The sequence below is a fragment of the Phoenix dactylifera genome, chromosome 15, assembly GCF_051530095.1.
Source record: "Phoenix dactylifera cultivar Ajwa chromosome 15, Ajwa_hap1_PhDact_Kaust_v1.1, whole genome shotgun sequence".
In the NCBI taxonomy this organism is placed as follows: Eukaryota; Viridiplantae; Streptophyta; class Magnoliopsida; order Arecales; family Arecaceae; genus Phoenix; species Phoenix dactylifera.
In genome coordinates, this window is record NC_143204.1 from 20,833,524 (window position 1) to 20,858,957 (window position 25,434).

General features: G+C 40.2%; 3 protein-coding genes across 4 annotated transcripts; 2 read left to right on the forward strand and 1 right to left on the reverse strand.

Moving 5' to 3' along the window:
• Nucleotides 1–4,538: 4,538 nt before the first annotated feature.
• Nucleotides 4,539–7,661, forward strand: LOC103707883 (L-ascorbate oxidase-like). The gene is made up of 5 exons (XM_008792580.6): nucleotides 4,539–4,921; nucleotides 5,427–5,519; nucleotides 5,621–5,833; nucleotides 6,139–6,312; nucleotides 6,570–7,661. The coding sequence occupies exons 1-5, from the start codon at nucleotides 4,634–4,636 to the stop codon at nucleotides 7,521–7,523; spliced, it is 1,722 nt and encodes a 573-aa protein (XP_008790802.3). The 5' UTR covers nucleotides 4,539–4,633; the 3' UTR covers nucleotides 7,524–7,661.
• A 5,710-nt stretch (nucleotides 7,662–13,371) lies between these two features.
• On the reverse strand, nucleotides 13,372–16,284 carry LOC103707880 (agamous-like MADS-box protein AGL66). The gene is made up of 10 exons (XM_008792576.4): nucleotides 15,895–16,284; nucleotides 15,627–15,680; nucleotides 15,460–15,478; nucleotides 15,285–15,346; nucleotides 15,112–15,139; nucleotides 14,934–14,995; nucleotides 14,713–14,812; nucleotides 14,058–14,114; nucleotides 13,745–13,875; nucleotides 13,372–13,661 (listed from the first exon to the last, which is right to left on the reverse strand). Exons 1-10 carry the CDS (start codon nucleotides 16,077–16,079, stop codon nucleotides 13,463–13,465), a joined length of 897 nt encoding a protein of 298 aa, XP_008790798.3. The 5' UTR covers nucleotides 16,080–16,284; the 3' UTR covers nucleotides 13,372–13,462.
• Nucleotides 16,285–20,282: 3,998 nt separating this feature from the next.
• On the forward strand, nucleotides 20,283–25,410 carry PNSL4 (FK506-binding protein 16-2). 2 transcript variants are annotated; one of them, XM_026804939.4, is made up of 6 exons: nucleotides 20,283–20,724; nucleotides 22,690–22,782; nucleotides 24,031–24,091; nucleotides 24,176–24,244; nucleotides 24,889–25,018; nucleotides 25,097–25,410. In XM_026804939.4, the coding sequence occupies exons 1-5, from the start codon at nucleotides 20,296–20,298 to the stop codon at nucleotides 24,954–24,956; spliced, it is 720 nt and encodes a 239-aa protein (XP_026660740.1). In that variant the 5' UTR covers nucleotides 20,283–20,295; the 3' UTR covers nucleotides 24,957–25,018; nucleotides 25,097–25,410. The 2 variants fall into 2 exon arrangements, with proteins under 2 accessions (XP_026660740.1, XP_026660739.1); XM_026804938.3 differs by having other exon boundaries at nucleotides 25,109–25,410.
• Nucleotides 25,411–25,434: the final 24 nt, after the last annotated feature.

Below are 25,434 nucleotides of genomic sequence, written 5' to 3' on the forward strand. Positions count from 1 at the left end.
AAGAATAATAGAAAGTTTGTAGATTAACTCCCATGAAATAAATATGAGATTAAACCGATCATACAACATCAACTTTCAATCTTGAAGCATAAATTAGGAATCAATCTCCTATGATTAGCTCATATATAACTGTGGTCATGCATATATATACCATGAGGTCAAGGAAAAGGGCCCTTTGAATGGCATATGTGGATATTCTTTGCTTGCACTGACCGCTAACTGAATGGGTATGTAGTGTTTTTTCCCCTTTTTTTTCTTTTCCTTCTTCCCTGGAGTACTACAATGAAATAATTAATCCAAAAGATCCACGTCATGCATTCACCGCGTGCATGACGCCAGAACTACTTTTGCATCAAAGTCACCCACTGGCAGCTTCAAAGAAACGAAGCGCAGGATGTCACCGAGGTTTGTAGCGGAGTTCGTACGAGTACAGGCATTGGAGATCAGACCTTCTTCAGATGGACCTCTGATAGCTCGGGACACCTGGAGTTCCCTCTCTGCTCCGGCAGCTTTTCAGATGGTGTTCTTCTCCTGGGAACTTCCACCCTCGAGTTTCCTCAAGGTCAACTTCGACGGATCGGTTCTGGATGGAGGCGCACGAGATGGTACGGATTTTGTGATACGGGACCCGCACTCCAGAGTGGTGGTAGCAGGTGGCTGTCAGTTGTTCGGCACGTCGGTTTTCAGGGCAGAGCTACGAGCTATCTGGGCGGATCTTCGATATGCGAGGCAGGTATTGCAGGCTGGCTTGATTGTCTTGGAGGGCGACTCGGCCACAGTTATCAGTTGGATCCAGGAGGGGCTGAGGGGTGAGGGCACAGACCACCCCTTGGTTCGGGATATAGGGATGATGTGTGGGGTTGGGGTGGCCGTCCAGGCCAAACATGTATTCAGAGAAGCTAATGGGGCAGCCGATTGGGTGGCTGCCTTCGCGGCTCATCATTCAGGGTACACCCTTTAGGTGGGGGAGGGGGAGCTGCCACTGGCTCTTTGTGAGTTAGTGTTTTTTGACTTTATTAGATGTATTCGTACACGTATTGTACGAAAATCCGTTTTCAGCACACAAAAAAAAAAAAAAAAAAAAAAAAAGAGAAGAAACGAAGTGCAAGACCAGCGCCTCTTGACTCTCTTTGACACACCTTGTTTAGGTAAGAATTTATTTTTCACAAGATAAGTATTCACCAAGATTTAACTAACGCTATAGTCCCATCATAATAGCCCCTAGTTTTTCATTTTGAGATTTTATTTTAAAAATTAATTTTTGTATAAGATTTTTATATTACGGCAGCATTATTTTTTTTGCCCAGGGAGGTATTTTCTAAATGAGATAATTCATCACGTAGATGTAGTATTTTCTGAATTAAAAAATTAACATAATTATGTATAATTATTTTAAGAGCAATGTTTAAAATTGGCGTTGCACACGTAATATTTTCTAGGCTGAACAAATTGACGTATAAAACTTGTATGCCTAATAATTATCTGTTTGTCAACTAAGAACATTTTTTTTTTTAAGGGTGGATGGGGTACGATGGAAGACCAAGCAAAAGAAAAAATTACTATAGAAGAAAGAATAGGAAGAGTGAAAGCATCAGCCATGGTGAGAGCTGCGAGTCCGTGCTATTGTGCTCAGGACAATTTGGCTGCAGTTATTTATTGGATTCAGCAGGGTATGGGGGGTGGGCTTGTGCATGCCACTTGTTGCAAAGAGACATCCATGCATGATCAGTGGTGGGATGGCCTTGCAGACAAAGCACGTGCATCGTGAGGCCAACGGAGCAATAAATTGGGTAGCCTCGTATGTGGCTAGCCATTCTGGAGAGACCCTATAGCTAGAGGAGAGGAGATTACCCGGTGCACTTCATAATTTGTTATCTTTTGATTTTTTTTGAATATATTTGTATCCAACATATATGATACGTACATTCGCTTCAGCAAAAAAAAAACAAAAAAGAAAAAAAAAATGCCAGCAGCATCCATTTGGAAGAATCATCTTGGAAATCATTTGCAGCAGATTGTCTACGAGCCAATCTGCTACCCGATTTGCCTGTCTTGTTGAGCTGTAAAATAATCAAAGGTTGAAATCTGGTGATGAGCACTATTCCTCGAGGAAAGCAGCCTTTGGCGACACTTCAAGGTCGCGCAAGTCGCTGACATGCAAGGAACCATCATCCCCTCGGTTACGGCGAGTTGTTTTTGGCTGCTTTCAGATTGAGTTGTCTTAAATATTTCTTGTTTTCAAATGGAAGAAAAGATCGATCCCTTGCTTTCTGGAGCTAAGCAATCGGAATAATGTTTTATTATTACCAAAACGTGTTGTGTGGCACGAAAGGTATAGGCTTTCTTTCCTTGTTAGTTCACATGCTTGACATTATTGCAGTGGGAACGGGTAAGACCGCAAAAAATAATCAGTGGCCGGCACCAAGAACAAATACACGCAAACGCGCATGAAGGGAAAAAAATTACTTTATTCACTTGCTGAGAAACTTCTCCATCCTCGTGTCTACACCACCGTGACGGAAACCGGCCAAATTTGATGTACATTTGTCCAATTATTTTTCAAAATGTGACCTTTCATTTTAGCTTCTAGGTGGGATACAATTCCAGTGATATTAGTTTAAATTCCTATGTTTCCATTCATAGGTCACTGCAAATCTATTTTCGTGAGGAACCATGCAGGTGCATATTTAGTTTTACGTCAACTATGCACTAGGTAAATCTTGGATAGGGCTAAATAACCCAAATAATTCTGTGTTATTACAAATGATATTAGAGCAGATCTATTCCATAGCCTATATGGATTAAGAGATATTGTGACACGAATCCTTGAAAATAACCATGGGTCAATTATGATGCCTATGATTAGATTTGAATAGATTTGGACCCTTAGCTTGGCGAGTATGTTAGGATTTACATGAAAAGAGTATATAAGGACTCGTACGAACATATATTTAGTCTCATATTGGTTATGCACTGGATAGATCTTAGATAATTATATTGGGCCTAGGAACCTGAATAAGACTATCTGACTAGCTTTTTTGGATGAGATCTTGTGTTGTTACAATTTCTTTATCATAATATTCAGGCCTAGCAATTATTTAGGCTCTCAATTTACAACAATATCTTTGATAATAATCAACTTATATAATTAAGTTATATTCAGGCCTATCAATTTTTATCATTAATTTTTGTTTTTTTCCAATCCATGAGCTTCGAATCTATCCGCTACATACACCCATCTCATCTAACTCCCAGGTGAGCTAGATCTCAAAAAACTAGGAGTTTACGAATCAAGGACTGAAATCAGGGATGTTCCAAATGTCCAAAGAATATAACAATTCAGGGCCTCACTCAAAATGGCTAGCCGAAAGGTATTTTTTGATTTCTTAGTTTTGTATAAATACCTAATATTCTCTCCGAAGAATAATCGATGTGGGACTAAACACATGCCCGTATGGGTCTTCACATACTCTCCCTGTTTAAGCACCGACATTCTCGTCAGGCTAAGGGTCCAAATCCCTTCAAATCTAATCACAAGCACCACGATCGGCCCGTGGTTAGTCTTAATGAACATGTGCTGCAGTGTCTGCTAGTCCACATGGGCTATGAGTCGAGTCTGCTCGATACCATTCATAAAAATCTAGGACCTCACCCAAAATGGCAAATTGGGAGGTATTTTTTGGATTTCTTTGTCCTGTATAACTATCCTAGATCTTTCCAGCATAATCGATATAGGATTAAACATACGTCCGTATGGGTCCTCACAAGAGATGACATCTCGGTTTGGTTGATATCTGTGCTGGGTCATCAACAACTCTAGTAGCTCCTCTTCCTTTCTTTTATAGGTTCATTAGGTCCCCTATCCTTTAGAACTTTGAAGATCAGCTTTGATAGCTCCCTCAGAAGTAATCAAGGTGCTATTGGATTTCTCATTCGAGATCATTATGGCCACTTTATCTTTGGTGGTACTAGGCGATTTCAGCTATTTCTATTTTTATGACTGATTTAAGAGCCTCGTAGAAAGGGTTTAGAGCAACAATTTTTACTCTTAAACAATTCCTGCACCATCAAGTTCTGTTCTTTTTTATATCCTCCATCTTTCTGCATCTTTGAATTTCTCCACTGCTAATCATATGTTTAGAAAGGCTAATTATTCTGCGCATTAGCTGGCAAGTAGAGATTTCAATTATAATATTTTCTCAAATTGATTGTATGGGACTTTCATTTTTGCAGCCTGGTTTCCCGTTTTACCCAGCAAAAAAACAAAGAGCTTTATTTAAAAAACAAATGTATAGCCTTTTTGGCGCACCCGGTGCCCCCGAGTAAACCATGTTTTCCATAAGAAACTTCTTAATTGAAATTTTGATGGGCATTCATTAGAAATTTCGCTGTAGCCACCAACTACGACCTGTTCTTTCTTTTGACCAAGATTTTTTTTTTTTTTTTTGAGAGAGAGAGACTGGGGCATGGTCCAATCCATTTCATTAGCAAAATGCCATTGACCGAGGTTATAAAAAGCCAAATGCCTTCTTAGATTGCTACTTAGTAGTTTCAGATCCCCTCGATAGATCCGCAAAACTTTTGGGGTGACAGGAGCGCTACTTGGAGCCGGAGGGAAGACTCTTGGTCGAAGATGGACTTGTGGCCCGGCGGCGTTGGGTTGGCAGCTAAGCTAACGCTGTTGTTTCTCATCATCATCTCTGCGACCACTGGCTCTGTTCGAGCTAAAATCCACTATCAAAAATGGGAGGTGGCATACCAGTTCAAGTCCCCAGATTGCTTCCAGAAGTTGGCAATCACCATCAATGGGAGAACACCCGGCCCAACCATCATTGCCGGGCAGGGAGACACTGTGGTCATCGATGTCAAGAATGCGTTGTTCACTGAGAACTTGGCCATTCACTGGCATGGGATTAGGCAGGTACTGATACAAACCTAGAAGCAAGTTTGCAGACTTATGATATCTGACCTCTACTAACTTCTTACCTTTATTTCCATTTTAATCATAGACAACATAAATAAGTTTTCATGCGAGAGACCACATAAATATGTTGGTCCTTTGTTCCCCTTGTGTTCCTCTTCTTGCTTCTAGCTCACAGGGAGCAGGATTGGTGATATCGCCCTGTGGGTGGGGCCAAATCTTTTCTCAACACTACTCTCATACCTATCTTTGCTCTCTCTCTCTGTGTTTTATTAGATTTCCTAACTAACAGTGGAAGCACCACGTAGTCAAATTATCTGTATCAAATACTTGGAAAATAAGACCTGGACTTCTTAACTTTTTATTTCATTTCGAAACAGAAACACCATAGAAGTTATTAGTTATTATTATTTTTTGATCTTCCTCCTACTCCTAGCCCTCTGGAGATAGGAATGGAAATTACCAACATTTCTATTGCTATAATAATCATTGCTTTGTTTTGTAGATTGGCACTCCATGGTTTGATGGCACAGAGGGGGTGACACAGTGTCCGGTTGAGCCAGGGGATACTTTTACTTACAGATTTGTTGTTGATCGAGTAAGTTTTGGGAGTTGAAACTAAATTCAATGGAAATATACTTCTGTATAGATGTTAAGAGGCCATTGGATTAACTCATCCGTCTTTTGCTGAAATCTCAGCCGGGAACTTACTTGTACCATGCACACTATGAGATGCAAAGGTCTGCGGGACTCTACGGTCTTATTCGAGTTCTGCCCCCAGCCGGTGTGGTCGAACCGTTCATCTACGACTATGACCGGGGCATCATCCTTAATGACTGGTGGCACCAGAACACCTATGAACAGGCTGTTGGCCTGAACTCCAAAAACTTCACTTGGGTTGGAGAGCCTAAGGTATGGTGCAAAGAAATCTTAATTTTATAAGAAACTTTTGCGTTCCAACGTGTTGGAAAAACGTTTCTACAATTCAGAAAAAATGATACTTCTAAGTGGATGCAATTGATTATTCATACTCCCAGTAGAATTTTCAGACCATGACCTTTCAGCCTTCCTCCTGTACTAAGATTTCTATCTTTAACTCGTCTTTCCTGACGGATTTTTTTCCCTCGCCAAGATTTTTTCGTCCAACAGAAATTGGAACAGTACTTTCTTAGAGCCCTCTGAAGGTTGTACTAAGTGGGGTCTTCTTAATCTTGCAGTCACTTTTGATCAATGGAAGGGGGAAATTCAACTGCTCCAACGCAGGAAGCGGGGTATGCAATGCAACCAATCCCGAGTGCTCGCCTTATGTGTTAACAGTCATCCCGGGCAAAACATACCGCCTTCGGATTGCAAGCATCACCTCTCTTTCGGCTCTAAATTTTGAAGTTGAGGTAATATCACCAACACTTTTCTTTAAAAAAAAAATCTTTAATCCAAATTATATTATTTGAACATAAAAATAGAATCGCTATAAGCTAACTTTTTCCTACTTTGTCAACATCTGATAAGAAAGAATAAACAGTGTTAAAGTCTGTTAGGTTGAAGCTCTATGGCTAGGTCGAAAAGATTCAAGCATAATATCAATGTCAGCACTTATAGTAGACTCAACCCTTAACCAATGCTAATATTGTCGTTATGATTATGCCAGGGACACAATTTGACAGTTGTCGAAGCAGATGGTCACTACGTGAAGCCCTTCGTGGTGAAGAACCTAAACATTTACTCGGGTGAGACCTACTCTGTGCTTTTGAAGGCTGACCAAGACCCCTCCCACAACTACTGGGTTGCTATCAATGTGGTTAGCCGGGAACCAGGCACTCCCACCGGCACTGCCATCCTCAATTACTACCCAAACCATCCTAGAAGGCTCCCTCCGACCGTCCCGCCGACCGGTCCCCTTTGGAATGATACTATGTACAGATTCAATCAAAGTGTCGCCATCCGATCGCATCCTGATTACATCCAGCCTCCTCCGAAGACTTCCGACCGCATGATCATATTACTGAACACCCAAAATTTGATTGATGGCTATGTCAAGTGGTCTGTGAATAATGTATCGTTGAATTTACCCCAGACACCATACCTCATCGCCCTCAGGGAGAGGATGCTCCATGCCTTTGATCAAAAACCAGCGCCAGAGACTTATGACTACAAGAATTATGACATTTATGACGTTCAGAAGAATCTAAATGCAAAGGCAAGCACTTCGATCCACCGGTTGGTATTCAATTCAACGGTGGATGTGATCTTACAGAATGCAAACACGAAGAACAAGAACAATAGTGAGACACACCCATGGCATCTGCATGGGCATGACTTCTGGGTGTTGGGCTATGGAATGGGGAAGTTTGATCCGGAGACTGATCCAAAGAGGTACAATTTGGTGGACCCAATTATGAAGAACACAGTGGCAGTGCAACCCTATGGGTGGACAGCTCTGAGGTTTCGGGCCGATAACCCTGGAGTGTGGGCTTTCCACTGTCACATTGAGTCGCATTTCTTCATGGGCATGGGGGTTGTGTTTGAAGAGGGTGTGGACAAGCTTGGGAAGCTGCCCACAGCCATCATGGGCTGTGGTGATTCCAAACATGTAAAGCCTTAAGGGATTTGTAGGCTAGACAAATCCCCTAAGGGATCTATTCTTTGAATCGAAAGACAATAATTAAAATTATTAATCATTACACCAAGATGAATACTTTACCATCTCCAATAAAACCATAGAGCATATATCTTGATGGAATTTCTTGTAAATCTTTGAACCAGATTATTAGATTTTTGTGAGTTAAATATTGATAAATCAAGGCCATGAGTACATTATGGATTTTGTATCACCATAGAAGAAATGCTAGTGGGATTTCATGAGAGGCCCAAATAAGTTTAATATAAAATAAAAGATTCGAGATGGTAGAATATGCTCATGAGTAAGTTAATCTGGAATCTTTTAATTCATCGGAGCATAGAATTGATATTCTTAAAAGAGAAGTCAATATCAAATTGTTTGTTGTCAAGGGAATCTAGAGTTGGCTTAGTTTACATTGGATCTAGAATATGATTGCTTGATCATACAATGTTACAAATATGGCAATTATCTCGAGGGTTAATCTTGATCTATTATGCTCAGAAAGAGGATAAAATTTTTGCTTAGATATTATTAGAAAAAAATGATGATGATCTAGGATCATTAAAAATTTTTGGAGAATATTGATCAGAGTTGCGCCGCGAAAGTATGGTGGACTGAGTCATTTTAAACTGGTCAAAAAATATTGACTGTGTTTTGATAACAAGTCATGATGAAAGATTAGACAGTTCAATAAAGAAGGTTTTTGTTAATAAGGGAAGATCAAGTTAATCATGATAAAACTTTGTTCTCTCTCTGATAGATTCTTCTATTATTGGTATGCTAAGAAAAAAAATTTAAGTATATCATGACCAGGGTTAGTTAATTATTGATCAAAAATAGTCTAATTTGTTAAGTATCTAAATAAATCATGCAACATTTGCTCCCTCTTTATGATTTATAAATTTAAGTTAAATTTTAAGCCTTGTGACATATGGAATCATGGTATCAATACTTTGCCTTCTCAAACTTTCTCTTGTAATTTCATGTCAATCATTTTTGAGATAGACCGTTGTTGTCTGATGACCATCATTGCATGTTCACTTTGTGAATCATATTCCTAACCAAATAATGATTTGATTTTAAGGTTGATCATTATCTTTTGTGGGATCAACTCTCTACCATAATATGTGTATTGAATCCGTTAAATTTGAAGTTCTATCTAAACACAACTAATTCTAATTGATCCTGTTTTGAATTGATCCCAATCCGATCTGAAGTGAACTTGCATCAAGATGATAATTTCAATCTTCGATTTTAGTTAGTCACTTATCTAGTGCTAATCCTGCTAGTTTATATGAAACTTTTAACAATTGATCCAAAGTTATCTATCACATTGATTTTTATCGAGAAATGAAATCTAGGATTTATGTTACTCAATGGGCTGAGCATCTATAAATTTGGAAGGCCTACATTTTCAAATTTTGAGGACGAAATTTTCTTAAGGATGAAAGAATGTAAGACCAGGCACTGGGCCATATTGGACTGAAGTTAGCAGGGCCTGCCGACTTCAGTCCAATTCGGATAGGAGCGGGATCGCGATCCCCTGCTCCGCCTTCTTTGGGCAAGATGGGAATGGGGGTGCCACGGCAGTTCCGTGGCAGCCCCGCGGCCACTTGAACGGCCGCCAATTCTAATCAACCGTCGCAAGAATCGTGGCAGCGAGCGAGCCGACCTCCCCTTGGGAAATCCACTATAAAAGCCCCTTTTCCTCTGCCATTTACCCACCGTCGAACCTCTCCTCTTTGCTCCTTCTTCGGTGGCCGGCATGCCACCCCGGCCGAGCGCCATCCAAGGGTTTCTTCTCGGCCGCCTCTAGATCTATTTGAGCACCGCCGCCTGATCCTTGTGTGCATAGCAGACAATATAGATGTGTGTTTTTTTGTATGTGCGCCTCTGTGTGCGTGCGTGTGGGGGGAGAGAGAGAGAGAGAGAGAGAGAGAGAGAGAGATTTCCTTACGGTCCAGAATTCTTCCATCCATTGATGAACACTTCATTCATACTATTCCTATGTACTGCAGCAGATGCATAACACAGTATAAAGTACAGCTTTGTACTGCCGCCTAACGCTGTGCTATCCCTGTATGCAGCTTTGTACTGCCGCCTAACCCTGTGCTATCCCAATCCACTCCACACGGAGAATGGATGTGAGCCTGGCTTTGCTATAATTACCATACAAAAATCATCACCACACCAGCAAAACTGCAAAAGCTACAATGGGCATTTAGAATGGACGTGAATGGATCTGATCACACCCATGAAAAGGAGTCAAGCTCAAACAAGTCAATTTAGGCTTTATTAGGCTTGTTGATTCACATAAGCTTCTTGCAAGACACAATACAAACCATGGTTTTCAACGGTAGCATGGGAATTAAGAAATTTGAGTCCTTGTTGAATACCATGGGATGTGGTTGATCGTTTTGCTGCTGTTTGATAAAGTAATTGTACTAATTTGCCCCATGATTCTCTGCAGTACGTGATTTCCACCGTAGAATGTTGTACCACGCTGCTATCAGAAAATAGGCAGCTATCAACAACGATACATTATATATGGCATGTAAAGCTGTCTTATATGATAATAGCCATCCATTTTTTTGATGATGGCCATCGAGCATGACATACAGTGTAATCCGTGCACTACAAAGAATCTATGTTCTATTAATTTTGTGGCCACGAGAAAAATTAGTACCTCTCTTCTTTGAGCAAAGTCGCAGTGGACTCGATAATTTATATCTCTAGCCATTATAATATGAGATTTTATTTTCATATTGGTTTTGGGTGTCTAGTGTACGTAGGAGTGGTGCCCATAACGCGTGCCTGAGAATTGTGACAGATTGCTGGTTTGAATTTTATGTTCCTAGCTTCTTTCGTATACTCTTTAGAAAACCAGCCAACAAGCAAAGAATTACAAGGAACCTCTCTACTTTCTAGATAATAATCATGAGAATAATATGAAGTTACCGTGATTATAGACTGAGTATTATCATATTCTAAGTGACAGGAAGAACACAAATCCTCAAAAACCTCACCCAAAATCACTCGAGCGGCTTTCAGGTTTTCTTAGATTCTGTTGTCGCTAAATCCGGACCGAGGTCAGATTGCAACTTGGATGATCCTGAGGTCAATGAAAACCAAGTTGAACCGACTGGCTGAGGTGGGGATAGCTGGTTTTCTCTGGGGATGGCCTGCAAAAAGTCTACTTATCGAAGAGTTTTCGGCGGAGACAATCTGATGCCTAAGTTAGGATAGAGAAGCAATAGTATGGAAGGGAGAGATTTCAGTAGAGTCGAGTTTTTTGTGAATGATATCGCATATCTGAGATCCCCCGAAATATCCCTTTATATGAGAGAGTATATTTTGTCATTTATCTGAGTTGATGTGACGTGCATCAGTCGCCAGGCAACGGCTAGTCGTACATTTACGGCATGGGCATCATTTTGCATTGGCGGTGTACTGACCACGCGCCGAATGCAGAGCTGCCACGACTGCCAATTGCCAGAACTGTCAATCCTTGCCGCTACGTGTTGATTGGCCAGTTTCTCAGCTAGGGCCGAAATCGCTCACCTTGGTTTATGTCCGAGGTCAAGAAGGTCGGTATAGTTTGAGATCAAGGCGTCCAATATTTTCTCCATCAGTTTCATTATATATGGCACACTTCATGATTCTAGTTCAAAAAGGAGAAATAGTGTTCCAATATACCAGCTGAGTGACTTTTTTAATGAGATTTTTGGGCTACTAAAATATATATATGGAGATGTAGCATGAGGATGAGAAGGATAGGTAATATGAGTCATGTCCATGTGGACTCTCTTGACCTACAGGGCATTAAAGCACCTATATTCTCACAGAAGCCGATGGGCAAGAAGTTGGCAAGCCCATTTATAAGCCATAAGTGATGAAACGCTTAATCTGTCAAAGCGCGTGCTTTGCGCCCGGTTGAGTCTTTCACATCATTCCGCCTCCTCCAGTGCGGTGATTTTCTTAATTTCAGATGCACAACGCCTATGAGATATCGAAACATTGACAAATGTGGATTTTAGTTTACATGCCCAAAGGAGCAATCTTACTAGATGGTCAGCATATGAGGATCCAAAATAAGAAAAGAAAAGAAAATTTTGCTTCGAATCATTCTAAGCTTGGTTTTGCTGAGTTCTAGTGTATTATACCTACGAAGACTCGTGCAGGCATATGGTTAGTCCCATATCGATTAGTTCCACATTCTCTAGATAGATTCTGAGTGCTTATACAGGACCAGAAAACTTAAATAATATCTTCTAGCTAACTTTTTTATATGAGATTCTGGATTGTGACAAAATGGTATCAGAGCGAATCCGGTCTATGACATGGTTGGCGAGGATGCTAGAGCTTAAATGAGGGGAGTATGTGAGGATCTCTACGGCTTTATTTAGTCCCACATTGCTTATTCATTGAGTAGATCTTGGATCTTATATAAGACCAAGAAACTCAAATAGTACCTTTTAGCTAGCTTTTTTTTAGGTGAGATCCTGTGCTGTGACAATACCGTTGACTTGCAATGGTAATCAACTAAAAAACTTGGCCCATGTTTGAACAAACGCTCAATATGTAACCGAATATCTGATTTTATTTATAGTTTTATTTAATTTTATATAGAGCTCATGAACTTTTAAGAGAAATAAATGACCATATTAACATACTATTAGCTTGATTTATCTTTTATTTAATATTTTTTTGATTCTATGGTCATAAAGTTTAATTATCTGACTTATATTCGTATTTATGTCCATATTTTTAATATCCGATTTATATCCATATCCATTTAAAACAAATATAAATATGAATTTTTCCATCGTATATATATTCGTCAAACAAAATAAATATGGATACGGATATATTTGCCTCTAATTTGTATCTAATTCGGTTTTAGCGTTAGGCCTCAATCCTTTTTTTTCATACCAGGGGCATGCTAAATAAAAATTAGGGAGGCCAAGAAAGCCCCGGGTATTAGGAACTCTCTATATTACGTTAAATGACCTCCTAAAACTTAGCCATAGGTAAGTTTCCCCCAAGTAAAATTTTGTATTTTTAAGTATTCTATGATGCATAAAGTGGGGGTTGCCGCTTGCTTAGCCAATAGGCCCGTTGCGCTCTTCAATATGGCATTACCTTGTGACATGGATACTTGGTTGCTCAACAACACATAATAGTAGCAGCAATTGAAGGCACTAATAGAGCAAAGAACCAATTATTGCTACTTGGCTGGACAAATCTTTTACTTTAATAAAAATAATTTGAGCAGTCGTTCACTCGTGGAAAAAAAAAAATCATCAATAATTTAACATGGTTGACCATACATTAGAGCCATAACCGTTTATTTTTCCATTTAAAATCACATCTCTTGTCAAGTGAAGAGAATGAGTAGAGCGGATGAACCCAATTCAACCACCAAGTGAACCAGCCAAAAAGGTTTACTACAACTATCGTAAATTACAACGTCCATATTCTTCTATATCCAATCTCTTTCTTTTCCAACTTTCATAATTCATTTCGCTAGATACAGATCTTGTCAAGAAAGAACTCTAGGTAACCCTAACAAAGCTCTCTCCCTAAAGCACTACATGTACCTATCTCCAAGTGGCTCACTGGAGCTTTGAAAGGGGTTGATGCGCAATTGCGGATTCGCTCATCGGACAGATGAAATCAACCGGCATTCACCGACGGTGGTTTGGTTTCATATGTTGTAGCGCACGTGCCATGCTCGTCTCCTGGCATGTGCGGGCAACTTGTCGGGGCCTCTGCTTGCTCAGCCGGCAGCACCATCGGTGGCAAGTCCGTCAGTGCCATCGGATGCTGGCATATCATCAGACACGATGTAAATCTCATTAGCAACGATGATCGACGCATAACACACCTTGTGCAAGTGTGCATTTTTCAAATGTGACGAATTAGTCGATCCTGACCGTCTGATGGGATTGTACCTGGATGAGAGGGAAGGGGGCAGATGGGATGAGGGCCGAGAGGAGCTCAGTTGACGTGTATGCTTGATGCCATGCATCGTTCTGGTTGCTGACGTGGCAGCTCCCCACACGTGGGTCCATCGGTAGGCCCGTGCCCGAAGAGATTGGGCCGTAGATGCCGGGATCCCTGGCCGCACGTCGAATAAATCCAGCCCATTAAAACCGAAATAGTCGCCGAGTTAAGGGAAGGCAATGGGCGGTAGTATGTACCTGAGGGACATGAGGAGGTCGGAACCGATGAAGATCTGGTTGCCGGGATTGGGTGTCGTTCCTGGGACCCACTGCACCACCTCGCTCCCGAACGAATTGGGCATCGGTTCTTGTTGCGACGGCAGGTACATCTGCACGTCATTAAAGGTTTTACGGTTAATGGAATATCATCTCTGCCTTTAAAGCGAATGGCCGCATGACACGTAATGAATGCAGCGCACACGGTGACATGAATGACGTCCCTGGATACGTGTCAAACAATGGTTCTTTCAAAATTTATTTGCTGTAATGTATGATCGTTTGCATCAAGTACCTGCATGCTGGATGCCGAGGGGTCGTACGGAGGCAGATGGTTACTCAGCAAATACTTCTGCAGTGAAAGAAATAAAATCAGTTCAAATAAAATATAGCACTTGGTAATTGCTTAAGCAGCATAACCATGAACCACATTCTACCATGATGTGTAATATTTATTACACTTTTTTTTTAGGAGATACCTATTTGCATGTATATTTAAATAATCTATTTGTAATAGTTGAAAATGGATGATCATCGTAACAAAGTTCTTCGGGGAAATTATTAAGGCATTTTGTTTTGGTTACAAGACAATTTTTTTTTCAAACATCGATGCGACAATATAAGTCGATGAAGTTTAACCAATTAGGAAGCAAAAAGAGAAAGGAACGATCGATTGTTTCATTTTGTAACATTTTGATTCTTCTTGCATCAAATGAGGTTGGTTAATCATAGGAAAGTTAATTGTAAATGAAAGACTTAAATGCATAACGCCTTCTTATTTCTTGATTTTATTAATTTGTGTGTCATACACACACATATACACATATTTATAGACATACATGCATGCATGCCTGCGTACATCCATATATATATATATATACACATATGGATGCATGCATGCATGTATGTATATTGTATGTATATATGTGTATGTATATATATGGACCTACCTTTCTCTCTCCCGCACGCCTTAAGGCCTCCATGAGGAATTTCTCGCATGATTCAAGCTCATCCATAGAAGTGATGCCAAGGGGGTCTGGCTCGAAAATACTGCTCAGATTACAACAGAAAATAAATAGTGTTATAACTCTATTATAATTCACAAAGTCATGGCATATATACATGCATAAGTTACATGAGATCTGATTCATAACCATGATGGGGTGGCTACCTTAGGCGTTCTTCAGAGAGCTGCAGCTGATGCTGATACATATGGATCTCTTGTTGAAGTTCCTACATGCAAGATCAAACAGAATTAAGAATCATATTATTCAATAGAAGGAGATGAAGCTATTACACGCATGTATTGAACCGGAGACTATGGGAAAACAAAAGGAGAGGTTGTGTACCTCCACGTGGAAGTTAACAGCCCCAGGACTGATTCAGAGCATCATTTGAGGGAAGGGAGAAAAGCCGAAACACACTTGTTAGGATGAGCAACATGGACCAAAATGCATGCAAAAGAAACCAACATGAGATTTGAGATGACCATGTTTTCTTGTAAGGTGGAAAGGTTACATACTTGACTAATTCGGCTTCCATGTCGCCCTCACACTTGAGCTTTTTTAACGTCCGGATCAAATACTGCAAGAATACATGCAAAATTTTTAATAAAAACCAGCCACCCTCATCACAAACCTGTTTAAATTTTCTTGATAAAAACAGAGGGGAATCGGGAGAAGATTGAAGCTTCTTACCTCTCGATTTTGGATAATTCTGCACCCATAACGAACACGAGAGAGAGAGAGAGAGAAATATCGATCAGTTTCATGGTTTACCATGGCAAAAATTTCCAAACAAAACATACAACGATATCTCTTAATTAATTAAAATTATTTGATAATAGGAAATTATAAAATCGTACCCTCCCCTATCATGCTCCGGGAGATTTATGTACCGCCCAAGCACATCCTCGATCCTATAACAAGAAAAAGAAAATGCGAAATATTACAAAAACTTTTGAGACGATCTATTAGTTCATGAAAAAAAAGAAGCAAAACTTTATTTATTTTCTTTTAATATTGGCTTTCCCTATTTCTCTATTTCATGCAATTAACATGCATCGATCCTTCATGGAAGACATGCATGTTGGTGATGCAAAAAGAGAACTAGGGGGGTAAGAGGGATCCCACCTCTGCCTGCCGGAGAAATGGCTGAGCCTCCCGGAGGGAGAGAACATGATGAGGGCGATGTCGATGTCGCAAAGAACCGAGAGCTCGTAGGCTTTCTTGATGAGCCCATTGCGACGCTTGGAGAAGGTCACCTGGCGATTGGTGTTGTTCTCTATCCTTTTTATCTGGAGCTTAACACGCCCCATGATCCCAGAAAAGCCAACAAAAAGAGAGGAAAAAAAAACCCAAGAAGGGTGGAAGTTCAAAAAAAGTGAAGAGGAGAGAGAGAACGGAACAAAACAAACGAGACACCGCGAGGAGAAGAGAGAGAAGGTTTTGAGGACAGGGCGCGCGAGGAATGAGGAGCGAGGATGATGGAGAGGGATTTCAGAACCTCTTCTGCAGGGTGGATCTTGGTCCGAAAATGGTGGGCTTGCCCAGTTTGGCTCCATGCACCCTAACAAATTCTCGTCTGAAAGCCCAACCAGCATGCAAAATAATTAATGGCGAGGCATTGCCGCGAGGTCTTCCATGCCGCTCGCTTGTTAGACCATTGGTATTTAACGTCACGTCAGGAGCAGCACAAATATCTGCCCAGACCAGTCTTTTGTGCAGATATTTTGAATAAAAGGTCATAAATCATAACAGCGGTTTTCATTGCCCATCAAAAATGCCCTAGACACCAAAAAAAAAAAAAAAAAAAAAAAAAAAAAAAAAAAAAAAAAAAAAAAAAAAAAAAAAAACTAGACCATTATATAACACCATCTTATTTTTTTTTTAATTTTATTTTATTTATTTATTTATTTATTTTGGTACATCGGCAACTCACATCTGATGGGTGTGAAAATAGCCAACAAAATTAGAAAACAAAATGCTGTGCAAAGGTATAGACACAACCCCGTAGTCTAGCCAAAAAAAACCTTTCGGGTCATGAGCCGCGAAGAAAGCAACCCAGTCTGCAGCACCGTTCGTCTTCCGATATACATGTGTGGCCTGGTAGGAGTCACCCTCTTGCAGTGCTCTGCAAATATCGTGGAACAGCAGCCGGTTCTCAACTGAGCACCCCAGTTCCCAGATCTACTCAATCACCGTAGTCGAATCCCTCTCAAGGAGGATGCGATCCGTACCTAGTACCTGCTTCGCATAGGAGAAGCAGTGCGAAGTAAAGATACAAGCTTGTTAATTGTTGGGAGATCAAAAAAAAAAAAAGCAGGGGGAAGGGCCAAGCAAGAGGGACAACGAGTTGGAGAATGGAAGTTTGGGCTCTAGATGGATTTGGTGTTGCTCATATTTTACAAGAGATGCTTACTTATAAATTGTTGGGATGGCGGTGGCAGGGGCCAATAATTTGCCAGGCGATTAGAAGATAGCAGCTTTCTTTTAGAAGCAATATCTGATCTCTAGCCTTCTTGATGAAAGTCATTGTCTCTTCTTTGCTGAGATTCCAAGAGATAGCCATTCTGGGAGTAGATGAAAGAGAGATCTATTGCTTCTAGCTGAGGACACGTTTTTGATCGGACATGGTCCATTCGATGTGATCGGACAAAGTGAGCTGATGCTTCTTCAGAGGTTGTAAGGGGTGATTCTTCACCTTCCTTCCTTTTTTTTCCCTCTTTTTTGGTACGGTTTCTTCTCCATCCTATGAGTGTTTATCATGCGTATAGAACCTTTATGGATTCCATGAAAGTATAGCATACTTGTGAGATATTCATTCAAATTTAGTTAGATCTTTATTGAACAATAAAAGTTCCACATTGATGATTCGAACTTTTAGATATGATCTACTATTTTTTAATTGCCAAAATACCAAAAATCATATAATTTGGAAACTCCTAATTCATATATCAAATAATTAAAAAATTAAATACTTTAAATAATATAGAAAAATGTATGCTTTTTTGACTAGTTGATGCAGAAACTAGAATTCTCCAAAACACATAATTTTTTGTATATAAATAATTTAGAAATACTAGACCATATCCAATAACAATGGATCACTAATGTGGAATCTTTGTTGTTTAATCTAATCCCGACCGCCTTTGAGTGGGAGGAGGTGGAGGGAGATACCATAAAGCTAATAATAATAGTTTATAAATTTTCCCCTCTACACAACATACAACCCAAACTAGTTATATACGTAAGCCCGTACATTGAATATGCAATAAATCTCCGCTTAAGTTTTGAACTAGTGCCGGCAGCCAAACCACCGGCATTGCTTCAAATTTAGCATAATTACATAGAAGACTTATTAGTGGATCACATTAAACAATTATTTTCACAATCCGCTGAATATCAGTGGGCTTGAGAAAACTATGAGAAGCTTTTTGTGGGGGTATGATCAATTAAAAAAGAGGCATGCATCTTCTATTCTGGGACTAGGTATGCTCTTTTAAGAGCCACGGTGGCATCGGTATATCTCATCTCTATTTAAAGCAAAATATGCTACTTAGTATACTAGCCGGTAAAGCCAGCATGGAGGAGAGAAACCTAGAAAGAGGAAACAAAATTAAAATTTTCATGGATCCATGGCTTCATGTTATGTCCTCTATCAAAATGGCTACTTTTAGTCGTATGGATCTAGTCGATCATGAGCAACTAGTCATCAATCATATCGATGTTGATGGTTGCAATTGCAAAGGAGATTCCTCACCTAATCATTTAGCTCACCAGATTCTCTCGACTCCTAGGATCAATGTGAAGTCAGTCTCGGATGCAGGGGCGGCCCAATGCATTTGGGGGCCTAGGACGAACTCACTAAATGAGGCCTTTTTAAAATAATAATAATAATAATAAATTTTTAATAAGCAGGGGCGGCCTAATGCATTTGTTTCATTCTTTTCATGTCATCTTCTAGCTCTATTTCAGGTGCTTGTTCTGTTGCTAATTCCTGAGTTGAACTTGATGTAGTGTTTTGTTTGTTTGTCATAATAAATCTATCTAGAGTTCCTTTTTGAGATTGAACGAGTTTTTCGATTTTTCTTTTTTTTAAAGTTTTTCATATCCACATTCATATTTTCTATTAGATATTTGAATCTAAAAATTATATTACCAAACAAAGCAATTAAGACAATTACTACAAATAAATTAAAATATAAAAGAGAAAAAATATTAGAGAAAAATTATAACAAAATTATAGAAATTGCAATAAAATTAGGGAAATTAAACGCTGGATGTTGAAAATATAATCAAACAAAGAGGGGATTAGAAGAATCACACAGGTGCCACTGACCCACTGAGGCACTGAGTCACTGTCACTGTCTCACAGACTGACAGACCCAGTGAGACGGATGTGAAGGCCTGAGGGGACAGCCGGGCCCGCCGGGGTGACGGGACTACCGTCTACAGGAGCCGGGGAGGGAGGCCGGAGGCGAGGAGGTCACGCTGTCACGGGCTCACGGCCTCACGCCTCACGAGAGCTGGGGCCGTTGAGGAAGGCGACTGGCGAGAAGGTGGAGCCGTGGAGGTCACTGCGGGCTGCGGCACTGCCTCACTGGTCAAGGGAGGCAGGAGCCGGGGGCCCGGGAGGGAGGCGAGGAGGTCGTAGCCTCGCAGGATCGCCGGGATGCCGGGGAGGCGCTCGTCGCTCAGGCGGAGGAGACGACCTCGCCGGCTCGCTGGATTGAGCCGGACGGGCCGACGGGGTCACGGAGGAGGTCGCGGTCGTCTCCTCCCGGCGGGGAGGCGGGGACCGTCGCGGGATGCCGGGGCCCGGGGAGGTGGGGAGGCGGACTGGCGGAGGCGCTGGTCGCGGAGCCGCGGAGGAGACGAGTAGACGACCCAGTCACCCAGGCAGTCACGCCTTCACGGAACAGTCGAACAGAACAGAAGAGGATTGAGGAGTGGAGGAGGAGCGGAGCATGATGAGGATTTTAAAGAGAGCCAGAGAGGAATGATGGGCGATGGCCTGGCCGAGCCATCGCGCGGGGCCTTCTCTCGAGCCGGGGCCTCGGGCGACCGCCTAGGTCGCCTAAGGCTTGGGCCGCCCCTGCTCGGATGGGGAGCCAAATATTAGGAGGATACTTCTTGAGTTTGGAAAATCTAAGGTGCATCTTCGGGTATCATTTTCATTTGGAAATTATATTGGAGCTGCCTTCATTGTAATAATTTTGTGAGCATGAGACAATTGGGCCACCAAATAGTGTCAAGCTGATGAATAGAACAAAAATTACTCACTATTCTCCTGTTCCAGTGTTTTTTGCGCAAAAGAAGGATTCGCCTTCGCACAAATTCCTCACCGTCCAAGTCCTTTATTCTCGTTCTTTTTTTTTTTGTTGTTGTTGTTTCGTTGTTTTATTCTAGAGGGGGGTTTTTGCAAAAAAAATAAGAAGAAAAATTCTTTTTCTCAAGTTTAACTAATCCCGGAGAAAAGTTCGCCGGAATTAGTTCAAAATCTTTTAAAGCCACCAAACCCACTAGTTGGAGATGAGGCAAGGGAAGCCAACGGCCATGGCCATCTCCATTCTATCCGTCGCGACCTCGAACCCCCACCTTCTCCCCCCGCTCTGCAAACCCCACAAACCCGTTGCTTTCTTCGCTAAAAACGCCGCATTTCCTCTCCCCTCTCTTGTGTCCTCTTCTTCCCTCTCGAGCCGGGACTCAGGGGAGGAGGCGGCCTCCTCGGCCACCGCCGGTCTGGGATCCATCCCTGTGTGCAGGAGGAGGCTGTTCGAAGTGGGAATTGGGCTTTTCGCGTCTTTTTTGGTGGATCTGGATGCCAAGGCGACGAGAATCGAGTACTACGCCACTGTTGGGGAGCCCCTCTGTGACATGAGCTTCGCAAAGTCCGGCCTTGGCTACTGCGACGTCGCAGTCGGGACCGGTGTCCAGCCTCCTCGGGGAGAGCTTATCAATGTGAGTCAAAAAATCTTATCCTTTATTATCCTTTCTTCTATTTTCTTGGACTACGAACGAATCAATGGTGATATGGGCTTAGTGAAGCAGATCTCAAATCGACAGTAAAGAACCGTATTTTTATTTATGTTTGCATTCTTGATAGTTTTTTCTCATATTTTATGAGCACTGATTCCTATCGGAGTTGGAGTGAACGGGTTTTATAGGTTTGGGGTTCCCTGCATACGAAAAGAATCACCCATTTTCCCTTTTTTTCGTTTTTTTTTTTGCCTCTTTTGTTTTTAGCTTATTGAAGTCTGTAGGTTGTGTAGATGGAGGTGTAACTATGGCAGGGACAGGCTAATTCGTTAGCCAGTCGTGGATATCACTGAATGAAATACTAATTATGTTATGGAAGATGGATAAAGAAATGTGGACTAATTTGATATATGAAGTTGACTTCAACAAGCAATTTGGCATGAGTAACTCGTGTTTTATAGAGATTATAGAACATTGGTATTGGCTTGTAGTATTGGGATATACCTGCCAAGGAGAGATTCTCTCCAAGTTACAAGACTAACAAACATTGCTGCCACCCGAACAAACACTATAATGAAACCATATCCTGATTGGATCTTCTTTTTCTCTTCCAATTGTGATTTGTTAATGAGGGAGAGAGCCGAGATAACTTGTTGCAAACACTTGACTCTGTTCCCCTTGACTAAATGATGGTATCCCTATAATGTAAAAGAATTAAAATTTCACGAATGAGAAGCCAATGCTATAGGTATTATGAATATAGTTTTTATAACTAACCCATATGTAGGTGGAGAATTTTATTTTCTTTCTTTTCTTTTTACTTCAAAAAATTCTACTTAAATTAGCATTTGTATCCAGAAGTCCTCAGAGCATTCTTGCTTTCATTTTTTCTTTTTTTTTCATGATTCACGCCTACACAAGCTCCCTACCTGCATTCCTTCATAGTTATTATAGTACACTTGAAATCTTTATGTGATGCCTGATGTTAATTCTATTACTTGATTTACTTCTTCAAAGTGACACTATTCTTTTCTTTAAGCAACTGAAGCTTTTTCCCAAGTTTTGTTGTTTTCTATTCTGCTAGTTTCGTTTAAATTACCTGGTCCTGGTTCTATATTGACATGCATTATTGTCATTGCCCCTTATAAGTTTGCTTCTTGAAAGTCTCTATGAAACTTTTCTCCTATAAAATCCCTCTTACTGATTGGAGCTCATATTGTCCCTAAAAACTTGGAGGCACACTCTTCTTGTTTATGGCTTGCGAGACACTACATATCACCCACCATAATGGCAACTTCAGGCAACTTTAGGAGTCACAGAGTTGTCATAATTCTTTCTTCTTCAGTTGTCCCAAGGCTTAAGAATTAGTATAAAGTTTGGTGATGCGATTACAATCATGTTGATGATCTTTTTTTGTTTAGTTTGCTTCCGGTACTTGAATTCATTTTATTTTGTTAATGGTCTGCCTTTGTATGTTTCAGGAGAGAAACGAAATCAATTATATGATTCTATGATCCGTGCATATTTATATGGCATAATTCATTTGATGCAATATGGATGCACTTCTTTTATTCTTCATTGAGTCTAAAAAACTGTATGTATGAAATTCCAAGTATGTTGTCCTATTTTCGATGTCATTGTGTAAATCCAATAATTGTGACTTGTTGGCTTAATGAGAAAAACAATGTTTGTCAAATCCAATGGTGGCTTTTATGGATTGTAAGACTAGTTGTTGCTTCATGTCTAAAAAGTTCTACCATAATAGTGCTAATGACATGTTCTTAACAGCATAAGATTTAAAAACATTGTTCTGTACCTTAGTTTCAGCTCCAATCACATGCTCATCATAAGTGTAGTAAGTGTAGTAATGGGCTATTAGTGCAAGAATGGTTTATCAGTCCGGTATCATCGAACCTTTATCAACTGTTTTTTTCATTCTTATTACAGATTCATTACACCGCAAGATTTGCTGATGGTACAGTATTTGATAGTAGCTATAAGCGTGGGAGACCACTCACTTTGCGAATAGGTGTGGGCAAGGTACTTTTATTAGTAATAATGATGTTTCAACTTTTTTATTACAGTATTACATTTGATATTAGTTTCTGTTGGTGTCAGAATAAATACGTATGATAACCAAGTAATAATCCATATGTCAGTGCATTGGCATGTATAGCTGATCGTATTAGCAAGGTACTCTATATTGGAGCTTACAGAATGAACAGATAAAAATCTTTTGTTTTTCCATATGCTGAATTGAGATATTTCTCCAGATAATGCAGGCTCATAAAACAAGCGGTCACAAAATTAATATATCGCTAATATGTGGGTGTGGTCTCTAAATATTACTTTCATTCTGTATATCTGGCTATATGTGCATACACTTTTCTTGTTAAAAAAAAAATCCTTATCTTGGAGCTTTTGTATGTAAGAACCGGTTTTATTGAGAATAGAGAAGCAGTTTTTTTCATGGTTTATAAGACATAATGGTGTGGGGGCTGTTTGGTTACCAAGTGGATCTAAAATCAAAGTTAAACTGCATTGCCTTGCATCGTTAGAACATGCTAGTAGAAAAAAGATGGCAACCTTTTTTGGTATGATTAGATCATTTGATTGCGAGCTGGATAGAGTAAGGATAAAATATTTAATCAAGCATTAATTTCAGGGTAATCGTATGACATTGGAATTAGAAGGGTTTTAATATGATGGCATGGTTGGAAGACTGGAAGAATGCTCTGATAACAACTCAATTTCTCTCATCAGTTAGAAGAATTGATGGAACAGAATCGACCTGGATTAAATATAATATTTTTACAATTGTAGAATAAAGAAGACATTGGAAGTTTTTCTTAGCCAATAGCAATTTAGGATGGATTGTTTTGAATCTTTTAGTAAAAAAGGATATTGTTTGAAATAAGAAAACTAATCATATCGAATCTATGGAATTTAATGTGAAGAACTATCAAGAAAGCAGAACCAAATAGTTGATATAAAGTTTTTTCTTTAGAAATACTGTGATAAAGCTTTTCAGTTCATGACTAATAGACAAACAGAATAAGTTACTTTCTATAGTAAAGGAGTAAAAAGGTAAAGTTCATGACTATCATTGCTTCCTGGCAATTGTGAAAGAATGCTAGTATTGTCCTTATTATTAAACATCCTGGCCATGCACCATAGTAATGGGAAAAGGTGCAACTTCATCATTTTCTTTTCTTGAATTTTAACACCAAACTGCCACGATATTAGATTTCGTTTGCAGTGTTGCTCAGTTTTCAATTATGTGCGCAGGTCTTACCAGGATTGGATCAGGGGATATTAGGTGGTGGTGGCGTACCTCCAATGCTTGTTGGTACGATTTCAACCAATGAATTGTTAGAAACACATCATGTGGTACTCTCACTTAAGTTATACAATTGTCTCCAAACTGTGACAGGGGGTAAACGCAAGCTTCTCATACCTCCAAAGTTGGGATATGGTCCTGAACCAGTGGGTTGCTTTTCAGGTCAACTGCAAGAATTTATCAACCCTTTTTTTTAATATCTTTGTTTGCTTTCTTCCAATAAAGCTCGCCACATTGGTCTAGTATTTTAAATCTGCCTATTTTATTTGAACTTACACCTCATAGATTAATGCTTCAACTGTTGTACGCAATTCTTTTCTCGAGAGATACGGTGAGATGCCACCAACCGTTTCAATCCTAGACCTCTGCCAACTGGAGAGGGATGCCAACCGAGCCAAGGCTGATTGGCCTGTTTGTAATTCTTTTCAGCAGTCATAAATAGCTTTCTTATCCTAATCCAGACATTATCACTGCCTAAAACATTAGGTTATTTTATCAAAATTTGCTCTTAAGTCTTGCTCTTTTTTTTGTGGTGGTGGTGGTGGGGGGGGGGGGGGGGGGGGAGGGGTTGTTATTGTTTTGCCTACAAGTTCATTGTTCTGAAGGACTGCAAGACACGTTTGTTGCAACCTGATTTAGATATTGATGAATATCAATAGCTAAATGATTTAGAAGCTCTATTACATTCTACAATCTACATGCTGTCCTAGTTCTTAGACAAACAACATGGCAGCACTGTAACATCTGAAACCAGAATTTTCTATCAATCCAAGCTCTAAGTTAAATTGAAGACTCATTTTCGACAGGAGATTGCAACATCCCAGGTAATTCAACACTTTTCTATGACATTCTTTTTGTCGGAATCTACAAGTGAACATCAACATTGATAAACTCGCGGTATTGGGTGGATGAAGAGATCATATCGATGATAAAACGGTGAGATTTTCGAATTCTGAATTTTTCCTTTGGGGTTTTCCATATCAAACTTTATTTATGACCATGACTCACTCTTAGGAAGCCTTGCAGCACATCATTGCTGATGCTGACAGTTCGGAAGCAGAGTGAGAGGACTACTTGATGCTTGAACACTGGGTGGTTTTCGCCTAACAATCGGTACTTACTGCCAATTTTTGTTACTGAGAAGCACAAAATTTTCATGACAGAATTAAATTCTTGCTGCCTTGTACAGGCACAAGAATCAGCACTCTTCTCCCCTTTTCTATCATCTGAATCCTGAGATCCATCTTGTATGTTTGTATAGAACTATTGGACTCCTTTATTTTTTTATGTCGTATCCACGTTTTTCTATGGAACTTGTGGGTGGAAAAGAGGAGGCTTCATGCTGGAACCTA

Coding starts and splice junctions, on each gene's coding strand:
- LOC103707883 (XM_008792580.6), top strand. CDS start 4,634: ATGGACTTGTGGCCCGGCGGCGTTGGGTTGGCAGCTAAGCTAACGCTG. Junction 4,922..5,426: donor ACTGGCATGGGATTAGGCAG/GTACTGATACAA, acceptor TTTGTTTTGTAG/ATTGGCACTCCATGGTTTGA. Junction 5,834..6,138: donor CTTGGGTTGGAGAGCCTAAG/GTATGGTGCAAA, acceptor TTAATCTTGCAG/TCACTTTTGATCAATGGAAG.
- LOC103707880 (XM_008792576.4), bottom strand. CDS start 16,079: ATGGGGCGTGTTAAGCTCCAGATAAAAAGGATAGAGAACAACACCAAT. Junction 14,996..15,111: donor CTGTTAACTTCCACGTGGAG/GTACACAACCTC, acceptor TCTTGCATGTAG/GAACTTCAACAAGAGATCCA. Junction 14,115..14,712: donor GGCGTGCGGGAGAGAGAAAG/GTAGGTCCATAT, acceptor CTTTCACTGCAG/AAGTATTTGCTGAGTAACCA.
- PNSL4 (XM_026804939.4), top strand. CDS start 20,296: ATGAGGCAAGGGAAGCCAACGGCCATGGCCATCTCCATTCTATCCGTC. Junction 22,783..24,030: donor TGCGAATAGGTGTGGGCAAG/GTACTTTTATTA, acceptor TTATGTGCGCAG/GTCTTACCAGGATTGGATCA. Junction 24,092..24,175: donor CGTACCTCCAATGCTTGTTG/GTACGATTTCAA, acceptor AAACTGTGACAG/GGGGTAAACGCAAGCTTCTC.